This window comes from Anoplolepis gracilipes, chromosome 5 (genome assembly GCF_047496725.1).
Source record: "Anoplolepis gracilipes chromosome 5, ASM4749672v1, whole genome shotgun sequence".
Lineage (NCBI taxonomy): Eukaryota > Metazoa > Arthropoda > Insecta > Hymenoptera > Formicidae > Anoplolepis > Anoplolepis gracilipes.
The window spans coordinates 1,817,098-1,831,403 of NC_132974.1; the positions used below are offsets into that span (position 1 = coordinate 1,817,098).

The window sequence follows — 14,306 nt, forward strand, 5'->3', positions numbered from 1 at the left end:
TCACAATTGTATTGCAATGTGTTTACAAGATTTCTTGGAAGAACAAGAAAACAGATTGTGTGATATCTTTAATACTATATCTTCTAACAATATAGTTCTAACAAAATGACATTCTTGTTAAATTGTAACGTTAAATGTAAACTTGTGCCACTTACTCTGTGTATATTAGGTTTGTTATTTCAAACACTGAATTAATTACGATTTTCGTAATTTACTATCGGCTCGTTTCAAACTTAAAAAATTGGCGAGTTGTTTCGCTCTTAAACGAGCCCAAATCAAATGATTATGCATTGCATGGATTTGCGCTGCAGCGAGCGCAGCAGCTTCCGGATATACGACTGTAGTACAACCAAGTCCTGGTAAGAGATATATTTTTATAATTTTAGATTCTTCAGAGGATATAATTATTATTCATTATGAACATAATTATTTACCTGACGGAACATCAAGCGAAGACCACACGCTTCGTTCGATATTGTCCGATTTCAGAGGCGGACAATTTATAACGGGCAAGACGGTATTGCCAGAGAGTACTGGACCCAAGCCATTGCTGCGACCGGCTACGGCTATCAGCACTACCTATAGAAAAAAAAAAAAGAAAAACTGATAAACAGAAATAAATGATCTTTTTACTGCTATCATTTCTTTTATCGTAATGAGTTTTGAAATTAAGATATAACAGGATAATACTATTTCGACACGTCAATATGGATTCAAAGATACATATTCATTTGCTATCATACTTTATATAATGAGTTATTGCGACCAACTGAGAAATATCATGATAAAAAGTGCAGTATCAAAACATACTGCTACTGTTATCAATATTGCACAATCATATTACTTATTCAAATATATGTTTATGCATACTATTATTCACTGAGTAAATGCAATCATTAATAGTATTATTAAATGAAAACATTCGTAAGCAGTAATACTTATAAAATATTCAAGATAAAAGAAACAAAATATATAAGTTGGCAGTGTAAATTGACTGATATTTTTCTAATATTCGACATTAAATAAATTTCCAAAAGTAATTCTTGAAATAAAAACAATTTAAAATATTAAGTGATCGATATATAATGTGATCTATTTACTAAAACCGAAATTCTTGAAACATTTTTGTTGATCTTTCTCTCTTATAAAGATTAAATCTTTGTAAATCCAATGTTTCTATTAAGTTCTCACATTTATGAAAGAATTCATAGATGAAAAGCGATTCTTAACAAATTTAGTCTATTGAATCTTTATTATAGTAAATTATATAAGATAAAAAATGAGATGCAACATACATTTTCTCCACTGCCTTCATATTCTGCAAGAATATTTACAGTATCTAGAGTCCCCTTATGAGCACTGCAGACTCGGAGTTGTGGATTCAGACCTAATGCTGTAGCATGTTTTGCAATTTCTTGGCAATATGCTTCGTCAGAGGGAGAGCCCATAAATATAACAACTAATGGACTAGGTGCTTCAATGACATAATCCAGCTGTTCCTCTACCCATTTAAAATTACGTTTTATTGTTTCTAAATTTTGCTGTGTTACAGTGGCTAGATTCCTATACACCTGATAACAGATAAAACAATCTTAGATAATCGTAATTGTATAATATTGATGGAAACATATTAAGCTGTTCATTAAAAAGATTTTACCTGCTTGTCTTTCATCAGTTTCTTATCTCCAGAAGGCCAGAGTCTCCAGGAATCACTATCAATAATATCAGCAACTAAAATCTCACCATCTGAATCTATGCCAAATTCGATCTTCATATCTATTAAAGCACTATCACGCACAGTCCAGGCTCTTTCAAGAATCTCAAAAACAACAAGAGTCATGCGTTTCATAATATCCACTTCATCCTTTGTTATCTTTATGCCACCTATTTCAAAACCTGCAGAAATAATTTGCTGATCAGACCACTGTGGATCATGATTAGCATCATCTTTATAGAATGTTTCTTGCAGAGGTGGATTGAATCTATAACACTCTGGAACTCCTATAAAACACAATTTTATATATAAATGTATTATGTATTTTGACATCATACTTTTAGATTTGTTAATTCCAAAAGGATAGTATATTCATACATACCTGGATGTCTTTTTAGAAAACTACCAGTTGCCAGTCTTCTAGTAACCCATTCAATTGGTACCATGTCACATTTTTTCGCTATGAAACATTTTGGATCAGCAGATTTAACATAAGCTGTTTTAACACCAGCTTGATTAAGCAGTCTAAAGACCTTTACAGTAGTAGATGTGCTAATCTCTGCTTTTCCTTCCAAGTCGTGAGACCTGACGCCATCACCAGCAGTAATGCGATCTTTGCTTTTCAACAAACATAATGTAGCATCATTTAAAAGTTCATAAATCTTCTTTGTTTTCCCCTCATTAATAAGCTTTCCAAGTTTATAATCTGAAACAAACAAAAAAGTTTATTGATTTTTTAAAAGTTAATAAAAGAAAAAGCTTTTTCTGTTTTACATTTATTAGTGAATTATTAATAAATAATTATAAACTTTTTTTGCTTGTAAACATTATGAAATTATATATATGAATGTTTTTGTACAAATGGTCTATTAACATAAACACAAAAAACGTGTTGTTCTGAAAATTGTATGACTAGAATTAGATTTTGATAAAATGTTTACGCGATAAATGTTTTATCAAAAATGAACAGGGCACTTGTTCAAAATGCCGGCCGGCGAGTCGAAGGCAGGCCATTGTAATACATTAGGCAACCACCTGTTGCTTCAAACAAAAGTATTTATCTTTTTACAGAATTATTTCAAGGTATTTTCACTTACATATTATCCATATAAATGAATGTGTATAATTTGTAAGTGCAATTAATATTAATATATATTCATATAAGTGACAAAGAGAGTTTAATCCTTAAAGTTCTTACAAGCTAACCAGTACTTCAAACTCACCAGCCATTGTCACTTTAATATTTAATATTCTTCTTTTTCTTCCTTTGACCTTTTGCACAGAACAATTTAATTCACTCTGCCAGGGATACGTTTAACATTCGAATGAATGTAATCTGCTTGATCGCCTGATCCCGTTGTCTCGTATCCCGCATACTTTTCTTTGGCAATCCCCACCACATTCTTTGTCAATCTAATTCACGATTGGTTCAAGGCTGACTGGTCCCTTATTCCAGTATATTACATCAGACTAAACCATATACGAAAATAATTATATATTTTTTTCACATTATACATCAAAATAAATCCTCTTGCATGTCAGCAACCATATGACGTAAGAGAGAAATGCTCTCTTTTTATTTTGTGGATTATAAATTATATAAATTATGAATTATAAATAATTATAAATCTACTAATTGTTATAAGATTCATTTTCACTGGAAATGTGATTATCGCAGACTCGCTATTATCAATTAATTTGTTTTTATTCAAATTGCAAATATAAAAGGCTGATATAAGTACATTGATAATAAGTTGAAAAAACATATTGCAAAATGTTGTAATAAAAATTAAAGTAACATCGAAATCTGAACATTAAATAGCGAGCAAGAGGAGGAAATGATTAAAACAACTTTAATTTCGAAATTGACGAGATACATATAATGTACAATAAAATTATATACTGTATATTTCTTCGTCGCTTTTGCGTTATCGGTTGAAAACATGTGTTACATGTGACGAAATATCGTTTAATAATCTATTCTTCCTACAGTATTCGTGTGCTATGTAGAATATGCCCATACAATCCTTTGTTTACGATTGCGAGAAAAAAGTGCGCTTCTTTCAAGATGAATATGCATACATCTGTCATGGGGGAAACGCAGCATGTGGCATGTGATTTGATGTGATTCTTCACCTTTCGCAATCCCTCTTTTTCGAAAAGAGAGAGCAGAGATAACAATCACGCCGACTCTACATTTGAATCTCCGAGTGCCTCTTCGGACAAAGACGGTTTCTCATTGGCCCGGAGCAATATCGTTCCATTTTACTTTACCACGTGGACCACGTGTTAGCAGATCATTTGTACAACGAGAGAGAAACGTTTCTCCGAAGAATACGAGCGCGCTTCTCAGTGATGTGTACACATGTATATCGAGTTTGATAAGTAAATGGAAATCTAATAAAAAGTGAAAGGAAAAAATTGTCACACGAGGTATGTGTTTATAAATTTTTTTACTACTGAGAGGTATGTGTTTATATTTTTTTCTTTTCAATTTTTCAAACTCAATTTTTTGTGAAACTTTATAGTTTTTTCATATGGTTTTGTACAATTATGACAACTGTCTGAAACATTGTTTAACTTTAAACTAGAATAAATTATTATGTATAATTTTAATTCTCTCATTCAAACAGAGAACAATAGTGATTTGAAGAGAAGAAGATTGAAGCTTATTGTGCAGGGTATTTTTATATCTTTATACGCTACTATTTTCTGCATAATTTTTGCAATTCCAAGTTCTTTGTCTTCGTTTATGCTTTTTTCGATTTAAAATTAAATCAAATAAACAATTATAAATTCGATAATTACATCGGAACGGATCAAGCGTAACGATCGAAACATGTTACGAAATATATTTAAGACTACGAATTCCAACGTTTATTGTAGTTTTCCAGTTTAGAACATCGTGTCGAATTACGCTGAGCATGTCCTTATTCAACACGTAGTTAGACTATTCGTGAAAGTTAAAACATATTTTAACATTCTATGGATCTTTTATTTTTGGATTAACATTTTTTGAATGTGTGCTGTTAGGAAAGAGATGTCAAGATTAGATTAAATGTTTCCACGTTTAACGACTGACTTATTTGTAGACTAAATCTATACAGTGTATACATATTTAATCTTACACTATTGGTTGAAACAGAGAGAACAGCAATATTCTGTAAGTAAAATAATACTTGTGCGTATGTAGTCACATTCGTTAACACATCAAAATTCTCTTCAAAATTCTCAAGTTTTAGATAAATGTTATGTTATGTTTTTTTTTCAAATTCCTATTTAATATGGATAATTACATTTTAATACAGTAAAAGATCAAATTTATGGCTTGCTGTTAAACTTGATAAATTTTATTAATTTCTCTCTCTTCTCTGCCTTGTATAAATAATTTATATTCTGAACATTTATTCTCTTAAATTTATTCACTTTGTTTAACTTTAAAATTAACTTTTATGTAGATAATATAATAATATAGTAATATAGTAACTCTTGAAGAAAAGATAATATTAATTTTATCATATATATATATATATATATATATATATATATATATATATATATATATATTTATATATCTATATATAGTTTATAATTGTCAGTGGAAAATTAACTTCAAAATATTATTTTGTGTAACGTAAAATATTATTTACTAATTGGAAAAATATTATTTTATGTGACGTAAAAGATTATTTTACTATAAACATATATGACTGTTTCTATTTCATATTCTGACACCCATGATGTAAACACTATGTAAGATGATGAAATCAGTTGCGAAATGCAGATTGAGCAAACATAAGAAGAAAATACAATTTTAATATTGAACAAATGTAAGATATGTCAATTCTATCAGTCTGCTGGGGGTCAATAGTTTATAAGGGCAATACAGATAATATGCAGAGAGGAATTGCGAAAGAATCTACTAGATACATTTCAATGAGATAAACACAATATCTAATTTATCCAATTTATATATTTTGTAAATTTCAAATGTAATATATATAGAATTTACTGAAAATACATATATAAATTTATAATATATATAAATCTATATATAAATATAAATATAATTTCAAATATTATATTTAATATAATACTTTTAAAAAGTTTTTCAACTATAATTTAAAAAATATCAATAATAACAAGTAATATGAAACAAATAATACAAATATCTGATTGATTCTTATCTGTCTTAACTATTACGCAACTAATATATGTCCTAAGATTTCCTACAGACGTTACATATTTTGATCTTTTGACATCCTTATAAAATTTATATCTTATTATTATTATGATTTGTGCAAAGGAACGAAAGAAAAAAAATAACATATTTATTTTATATATTACAGATTACAATGGAAACATCTCATAATAAAGATAATAAGATGGAACGTTGTACTCAAGTAATGTCTCGTCTTTCTATGGAGGAATCAAAATGTATAAGGCCACAAAGTAAAGGTAAAACCAGAGGACAAAGGCTTACTGGTCTTACGCATGAATGTGGTGTTTTTGGATGTATTGCTGCAGGAGATTGGCCATCACAAATTGATGTTGCTCAAGTTGTTTGTCTAGGTAAGTATATTCAATCTGTATGAAAGAAATAAAGATAAAATTCATAAATATAAATTCAATAATAAAATAAATAATATAAATATAAGTAATGATACAAAAATAAGATGAATAAAAAAATGAAGGAAAAAATTAATAGTTTAAATTAAAGCAGGATAAAACATTTCTTTGTTATTTTCACTCAACAGGTTTAGTGGCGTTACAGCACAGAGGCCAGGAAAGTGCAGGAATTGTTACAAGTGAGGGTGTCTGCTCCAAATCATTCCATGTACATAAGGGTATGGGAATGATTAACAATATTTTCAATGATGAAATTATGAGGAAGCTTAGAGGAAATCTTGGGATTGGTCATACTAGATACAGCACAAGTGCAGCTAGCGAAGAAGTTAACTGTCAACCATTTGTAGTACACACTGCGCACGGGGCGTTGGCAGTTGCTCATAATGGAGAATTAGTAAACACTGAATCTCTCAGAAAAATGGTAAGCAAACTTTTTACATTCCAACTTTGTATCAACTATTATATACGTGATTATTTTAATTAATATTAAATATTTCAATTGTATCATTAATACATTGACTGAAAATTGAAACAATATTATTGTAATCCTGTGTCTAGGTATTAGGTCGAGGTGTTGGTTTATCAACGCATTCGGATTCGGAACTTATAACACAAGCGCTTTGTTTGAATCCACCAGAAGGCGAAGTCAATGGACCAGATTGGCCTGCGCGTATTAAACACCTTATGCAATTAGCACCATTATCATACTCCTTAGTTATAATGCAAAGAGATAAAATTTATGGTGTACGAGACCCATATGGAAATCGCCCTCTTTGCTTAGGGAAAATCGTACCAGTTGGCAATCTAGGTGTATATTAAAATATATACTTTATTTTTTACTTATTGATATTTTACTTTTATATTAATACGAAATAATAAAATGGACAAATTTAAATTCGCAGCAAGCAATGACTCTGATGATGATGATGATGAAGCAGAAGGTTGGGTAATTTCATCGGAATCTTGCGGATTCTTAAGCATTGGCGCGAGGTACGTCCGCGAAGTGTTTCCTGGAGAAATTGTCGAGCTAACTCGAGAAGGCATTAAAACTATCGATATAGTAGACCGACCGAATAAAAAACCACAGGCATTTTGCATTTTCGAATATGTCTACTTTGCCAGAAGTGACAGTATTTTCGAAGGTAAATAAATTCGAAATAAAAGGTATTAAAAAATTGATGAGAAAACATGTTTAAGAATATTCCATTGTATTATATTTATATAAGGGCAAATGGTATATTCTGTGCGTATGCAATGCGGACGAGTATTAGCGATGGAATCGCCGGTTGAAGCAGATATAGTAAGCTCTGTACCCGAATCTGGAACCGCAGCAGCACATGGATATGCTAGACAGGTGATTAATAAAACTAGTAATACAAGATAATATTATGTACATGTGTGAAAATAGAAATGAATAGTAAATATGTAAGTGTGTAATGTTTGACTCAAGTGGCATCTAACTTCATTCAAGAATGAAATTTCTTTTATAGTCCAAAATACCTTTCGCCGAAGTACTATGCAAAAATAGATACGTGGGTCGAACTTTCATACAACCTAGCACGAGACTGAGGCAGCTCGGAGTAGCTAAGAAGTTCGGAGCTTTGTCGGAGAATGTAAAGGGAAAGAAAATAATCCTTATTGACGATTCTATCGTCAGAGGAAATACAATTGGTCCAATTATCAAACTACTACGTGACGCGGGCGCTAAAGAAGTAAGCTTTCTTATACTCGTCTTTATCCTGTTGTTATATTTTTCCTAATGTTACATTTGTTATATTTGTCATTTATGATTATATTATATTATAGGTTCATATTAGAATAGCATCACCACCATTAAAATATCCGTGTTATATGGGCATCAATATTCCAACGAGAGAAGAACTTATCGCGAATAAGCTTGATAATGTAAAATTGGCCAAACATATAGGAGCAGATAGTTTATCGTACCTTTCAGTCGAGGGACTTGTCGAAGCAGTCAGATATCGCATGGACAATCGTGAAAGTAATTATATTGGACATTGTACTGCTTGTCTAACAGGGGAGTATCCAGATGAACTTCCTGGTGACCTTGATTGGTAAAGATGTCACGATTTGGATTCTAGAAGCAAACGAAATTCTACTTTTTTAAATACATGAATAACGAATCTACATTTCAACGAATAAATATTTCGTGCAATCATCAATTAATAAAGTATGTGCTATTATAGCTGTATGTGTAATGTTAATTCATATAGGTACTATTTTATAAAATGCTAAATTTGATTTTATTCATTTGAAAAAATTGCTTGGATTTTAATAACAGATTTACATTCGTAAAATAATTACAATAAAGTTATACTATATAGATGAACTTGTTATATATTTCGTAATGAATAAATTACATATTTGGGTCCAAATTCAATATTTTACAACTATATATTATTTCATGTACATTAATAAAAAATAAATGTACAAAGAAAAGATAATTTTTGAAGTATAGTGTGTATAAGCGAAAACAAAATTTGAATTTTTTTTTCACTACATGTTATATACTCTATATTAAAAATTAAATGAGCATTATGAATAGAAAAATGAAAAATTAAAAAATTTAGAAAGAAATAACAGTACGTTTAAAACAGAAACACATCTTTTGAAGTACAAATATAATCAATTCTCTGTCTGAATTTAGTTTAAGTATTTAGTTTAAGCAGATTGAAATTAATTAAGTGATAATTAATATTTACATGTAATATAGATATTAGTAGCGTATTTATATACGTCTTTTTTAAATTGTTTATAAAACATTGATAAAATAAGAATAAGAAAAATAATGAAAAAGAAGAAAACTTGACAATATATAAAATTGACAACATATAAATGCTAAACTAATATTAATATTATAATATTGCTTATTATCAATATCGATATTAATATTAATTAATATTTTATTCTTTATAATTGGAATAGTTTATATCATTATGCATCTACCTATTTCTGTGACATTTGATACAGATAATTCAAAGACAAAACGTATATAAAAATATATTTCCACAACATTTTAAATATAGCTGTATTTGTATAATATTAATATTTGATATCAGTGTTAGTGAATATATTCGGTATAATATATGACAACTAATATTATATTGTAATAACAATAATACATGACAACAGAATATTATTGTAAGAAAAATCATATATTAAAATAAAATATTAAATCTTCATCAAGTAGAAATTCAATAATTTCTTCTAGCAGAAATTATTCTCACAAGATAATGACAATTAGTGACGTGTGCAGTAGTATGAAAATTTTGTTTATTATTTGCTTATAACATTTTTAGTTTTATTTTTTGTTATTACATGTAATTTGTAAAAAACAATTTGTAAAGAAAGAAAATGTATCTGAATGTTTAAAACGTTAACATTATTACTGAGTTATGTCAGCTTTATTTTATAAATATGCATAATATTTACATCATAAGAACACTAATATACTTAAATATTAAAATAGTTAATTAGAACTTTAAAATATTTCATATATTCCTGTGATAACTCTTTCCACTTAAATATAAATTTATCAAAATTAGAATTATTATTAGAATTAGAAGAATTATTTCAACATACTAGTAATTAAAGAAAATGTTTAATTTAGTATTACTAGTATGTATGTGTATTGAATAATGAAATAAATGAGTTTCACAGTTTTTCTGATTTTTCTTTGATTTTGTCTGGTATAAAACGATTATCCTCATCAGACTCTGAATCTAACAAAATACCTTTGGATTTCTTTTCTTCTCTAATTTTTTGTTTCTTCAAATATGTACTTAATTCTTCTAGTTTATCATCACGTATCTTGTTCCAATATTGGAGAGCTGTAAGTTAATTTCAAGTTAAAATTCTAAATCAAAGTTAAGTCAAATTTTAAATTGAAAGATGTTTAAAACTTATGCTTAACAAATTTATTTAAGAGATTTCATACCTTTTTCTTGATATTTTGGAGGCACTCCAGCTTGTGATAAAATATCAATATTTGGAATACAACTCTCATGTTCAGAATCACCGAAGACATCGACTCTTGGTTTTGTAAAAACTCTCTGCATCTTTAGTACTTTTCTGGTTTTAGCAAAATATTTTAAAGCCGGCACTTTATCGAATACAACATCATCCACGTGTGGATTGTCATCTTTCTCAAAGAACATACAGGTACCTAAGGTGTCTTCGTAAGATCCCTCGTAAAACTAAAACAATTAAAGGAATAAATTTGGAAATTTAAATATATATAATTCATACCTTTGTGTGTATTTCACCTGTATTAAATGCTACAAACGTTATAAAAACATACCCGTCCATTAATTTGCATTACAGGATGCTCCGTGTCTATTCCAATCATATCTAATTGAAGTTCTTCATTATTAAACACATTACTTCCGACAAGTCCCTCGAACTCTACGTAAACCAGCATTTCTTCCTCATCTTCGGGCAACTCATCGTCGGATTGCATCTTTGTTATGAATTCTTGTCTTTCTGTCCAAAAATCCACGTTCCACACTACGTGAAGTCTCCAAACTAACCTAAAAATTTTATTGTCTCATTATCAAGTTCCACTGTCTCATCTATCAAAAAATCTTCTTCTTCGTGAATCGTAATGTCACATGTCACTGGATCAGATAAATTAGGACAGAAAGAAACCGCAAAGAAGTCACGTTTTTCACACAACGCTCTTCTCTACAGTACGCTCATACACAAACTATGGGCGCTAGTGATGGGCATGGACACTTAATCGATTATCCAAGAATAAATAATCGAAAACAATCGATTTTTGCAAAGAAAAAAAGATTATTCAAACCAATTAATCAATTATTTTTTTAAGTTATTAATTAAGAATTTCCAATCAAACTGAAACATATGTAAATCAAGTACATTGTAACACTAACAATTATATGGCTAAGTCCACTGGCATTTTCAGTTTTATGGAAAATTCTCAATGTGCTACAGTCAATGTAGATAATATTGTTTTAGAAACTAGACATTTTTTGTCATGTCCAAATATTAATTTTTCTAAAGAACCTGAATACATTTAATTATTTTACATATTTTAGAATCACTTACTTGATTGTACATATTTTAATGCGTTAAATTTTATTACGTATAATGCGTATTTGTTATTGTTTGGCACGAGAAGGAAGAGAGAGAGAGAGAGCAAGAGCATACTCGGCCTTGTCTTTGACGTTACGCATTCCATAGTAAGAGAGGGGAGACCACGCGGTACGGCGTACGTGACTGTGACAACCATGAGTCATTCATTCTTACTCCGGCGGGCGTAGTATGGCGCACGTGTTTTTACTTCGGCGCCGGCGCCGGCATGTGGGAAAAGAAACTTTATTAATTATTGTTAATTATTGCCGATTATGCAATTAACATACTCGTACGCGATTAATAATACGTGTCTTCTAATATCCTCGAAAGTGCAATTTTTATTAATAAAATATTTTACATAAATATTGACAATGTATTTCACGAGCAGTAATGTATTTTAAAACGCTCGAAAATTCGCTTCTGAATGAATAGGAAAACATAATCCGCAAAGAAGGTATCGTTCTTCCCGCGGATTTTAGCGATAACTTCTTTGCGAAATATGTTTTCCTATTCATTCAGAAGCGAATTTTCGAGCGTTTTAAAATACATTACCGCTCTTAAAGTACATTGCTCATATTTTTATGTAAAATATTTTATTAATAAAAACTAAACTTTCGAGGATATTAGAAGACACATATTACTAATCGCGTACGAGTATATGTCAATTGCATAATCGGCATTAATTAACAGTAATTAATAAAGTTTCTTTTCCCGAAATTAATATATCAAACGTCATGCTATTAAAATTATAAATTCAAAGCGACAAATAGATGAATTAAATGAGTCAACTGATGAATAGAATCATAGTAATTAAATAAAATAAAATTATATTATAAATATGTATTTATATATTATATATATGTAGTTATAAAGTTAAAAGTCTCTTGCAACAATAATCTCGGTTAATTAATTTCGATAAGTAATTTTCTTTTTCTCTTCAAATCACGATTAGTTGTTACAGAAAGTGTCTCGCATCAACTTTTTTATTAATAATACAAGAAATTATAAGATTAAATATTATAAAATAAATTGCTTGAGAGAGAGAGAGAGAGAGAAAGAGGTTAAGAGAGAATATAATTCATCGTTGTGTTTTCTCAATTTTTAATGTTATATATATAATTGTTAATGCTAAATATGTATATAAGAAACATATCTCTACATTTGTTTAAATATGAAACATATAATCCAACATATTATTTTCTTCTATAGTAACTTTATATATATATATATATATATATATATAAATACATATTAATAATTTTATTTTATTTAATTATTATAATATTATTCATCAGTTTAACACGTTTAATACACCTATTTGGTTTATTTTAATAACAGAATATGTTTGACACTAATTTCGGGAAAGGAAACTTTATTAATTACTGTTAATTAATGCCGATTATGCAATTAACATACTCGTACGCGATTGATAATATGTGTCTTCTAATATCCTGGAAAGTTCAATTTTTATTAATAAAATATTTTATATAGATATTGGCAATGTATTTCACAAGCAGTAATGTATTTTAAAACGCTTGAAAATTCGATTCTGAGTTATTAGGAGAACATATTTCGCAAAGAAGGTATCGCTCTTCCCGCCGATTGTAGCAATAGCTCTTTGTGAAATATGTTCTCCTAGTAACTCAGAATAAAAATTTCCGAGTGTACCGCTTGAACTGAATTTTTTAGTTCGATCTCTCTTCGCAAAATATTTTCTAATAATTCAGAGAGGAAGTTTCTAAAATATTTGACGGCATATTATTATTGTTTGATGTGCATAATAACTACTGCAGCGTACCTTTTTGCAAAATATATTCTCCTAATAAGAAATGAAGCATATTAAAAGATATGTTATTACTTGTGAACTGCATGTCTTTTACCTTGTTAAAGAATCGAGTTTTAAGAGTTGAAAAGAGTTTTATTCATTAGCAGTAATAATCAATTATTTCACATTTATATTGTATGATCCTATCGCCTGGAGGAGAAATTTATATGATTTTCGCATTATGTCATGCGAGCAATCGCAATATTTTTGCAATATATCTTATTACTTAAATGTTAAAGACATTTTTTATATTTCGCGGTGCACTATATTTAAAAATCTTATTAATGAACCGATTATGTTTCAAGACTTTTTATGTACATATTGATATATAAAAATATTGTCGATTCCGCGCGCGCGAAACGGAGATCTGTTTTAATTTTTATATTATTTTCATAGTATTGATATTTTATCGATTTCGAAATAGTTTTATTTATTAGAAGCGTTATAAATTTTGCATGTTTAAATATTTTTTTTTTTAACGAGGGGGAAATGCATTTACGCATATCCGTCGCTCTATGTACAAGAGGCGTCGGGTTATGTGGGACTCACCCTTTCGGGAATACCCACTAAAACCCCCTTAGGTTTTACCTTCACGGGTGTTGGTTGGAACTGAAAATCTAGACTATTTTCGGGAATTTCTATATAATCGCTCAGTAAGAAGTATCGTCCGGTTTTCGCAAAATGTCATACGAAAAATCGATATGCTTTGGCATATATTGGTTTGAGCGCTTCGGTATTACTCAGAACTTCAATAAAAAATATGTTAAATACTAATATTAAATGCAATATTAAAAACAAATGTTGCACTATAAATGGAATACGTGTTTAATCAAATATTCATTGTAAATTTAATAGCGTCACTTTTATTTTAATTGAATAATCGAAATTACTCTGATAAGAAAAATGTATGCATATAATATTTTATAATAACTAGACTGCTATAAGCACGCGCCATTTATTGCAGACCTACAAAGGGCGATATTACGGTTTTCGTTAATGCTTTATAGTAAAAACAGAGAGAAA

General features: G+C 29.1%; 3 protein-coding genes across 4 annotated transcripts; 1 reads left to right on the forward strand and 2 right to left on the reverse strand.

The window, feature by feature from the left end:
* Positions 1 to 63: 63 nt before the first annotated feature.
* Paics (PAICS bifunctional enzyme) lies at positions 64 to 3,100 on the reverse strand. The gene is made up of 6 exons (XM_072892272.1): positions 2,938 to 3,100; positions 2,097 to 2,420; positions 1,658 to 2,001; positions 1,296 to 1,571; positions 435 to 579; positions 64 to 356 (listed from the first exon to the last, which is right to left on the reverse strand). Exons 1-6 carry the CDS (start codon positions 2,942 to 2,944, stop codon positions 196 to 198), a joined length of 1,257 nt encoding a protein of 418 aa, XP_072748373.1. The 5' UTR covers positions 2,945 to 3,100; the 3' UTR covers positions 64 to 195.
* Positions 3,101 to 6,069: 2,969 nt separating this feature from the next.
* On the forward strand, positions 6,070 to 8,503 carry LOC140665764 (amidophosphoribosyltransferase). The gene is made up of 7 exons (XM_072892268.1): positions 6,070 to 6,286; positions 6,472 to 6,764; positions 6,902 to 7,151; positions 7,246 to 7,485; positions 7,570 to 7,697; positions 7,834 to 8,055; positions 8,150 to 8,503. The coding sequence occupies exons 1-7, from the start codon at positions 6,070 to 6,072 to the stop codon at positions 8,420 to 8,422; spliced, it is 1,623 nt and encodes a 540-aa protein (XP_072748369.1). The 3' UTR covers positions 8,423 to 8,503.
* Positions 6,470 to 11,538, reverse strand: LOC140665767 (general transcription factor 3C polypeptide 6). 2 transcript variants are annotated; one of them, XM_072892274.1, is made up of 5 exons: positions 11,432 to 11,538; positions 10,665 to 10,893; positions 10,302 to 10,560; positions 10,099 to 10,194; positions 6,470 to 8,441 (listed from the first exon to the last, which is right to left on the reverse strand). In XM_072892274.1, the coding sequence occupies exons 2-5, from the start codon at positions 10,821 to 10,823 to the stop codon at positions 8,428 to 8,430; spliced, it is 528 nt and encodes a 175-aa protein (XP_072748375.1). In that variant the 5' UTR covers positions 10,824 to 10,893; positions 11,432 to 11,538; the 3' UTR covers positions 6,470 to 8,427. The 2 variants fall into 2 exon arrangements, with proteins under 2 accessions (XP_072748375.1, XP_072748374.1); XM_072892273.1 differs by lacking the exon at positions 11,432 to 11,538 and having other exon boundaries at positions 10,665 to 11,197.
* Positions 11,539 to 14,306: the final 2,768 nt, after the last annotated feature.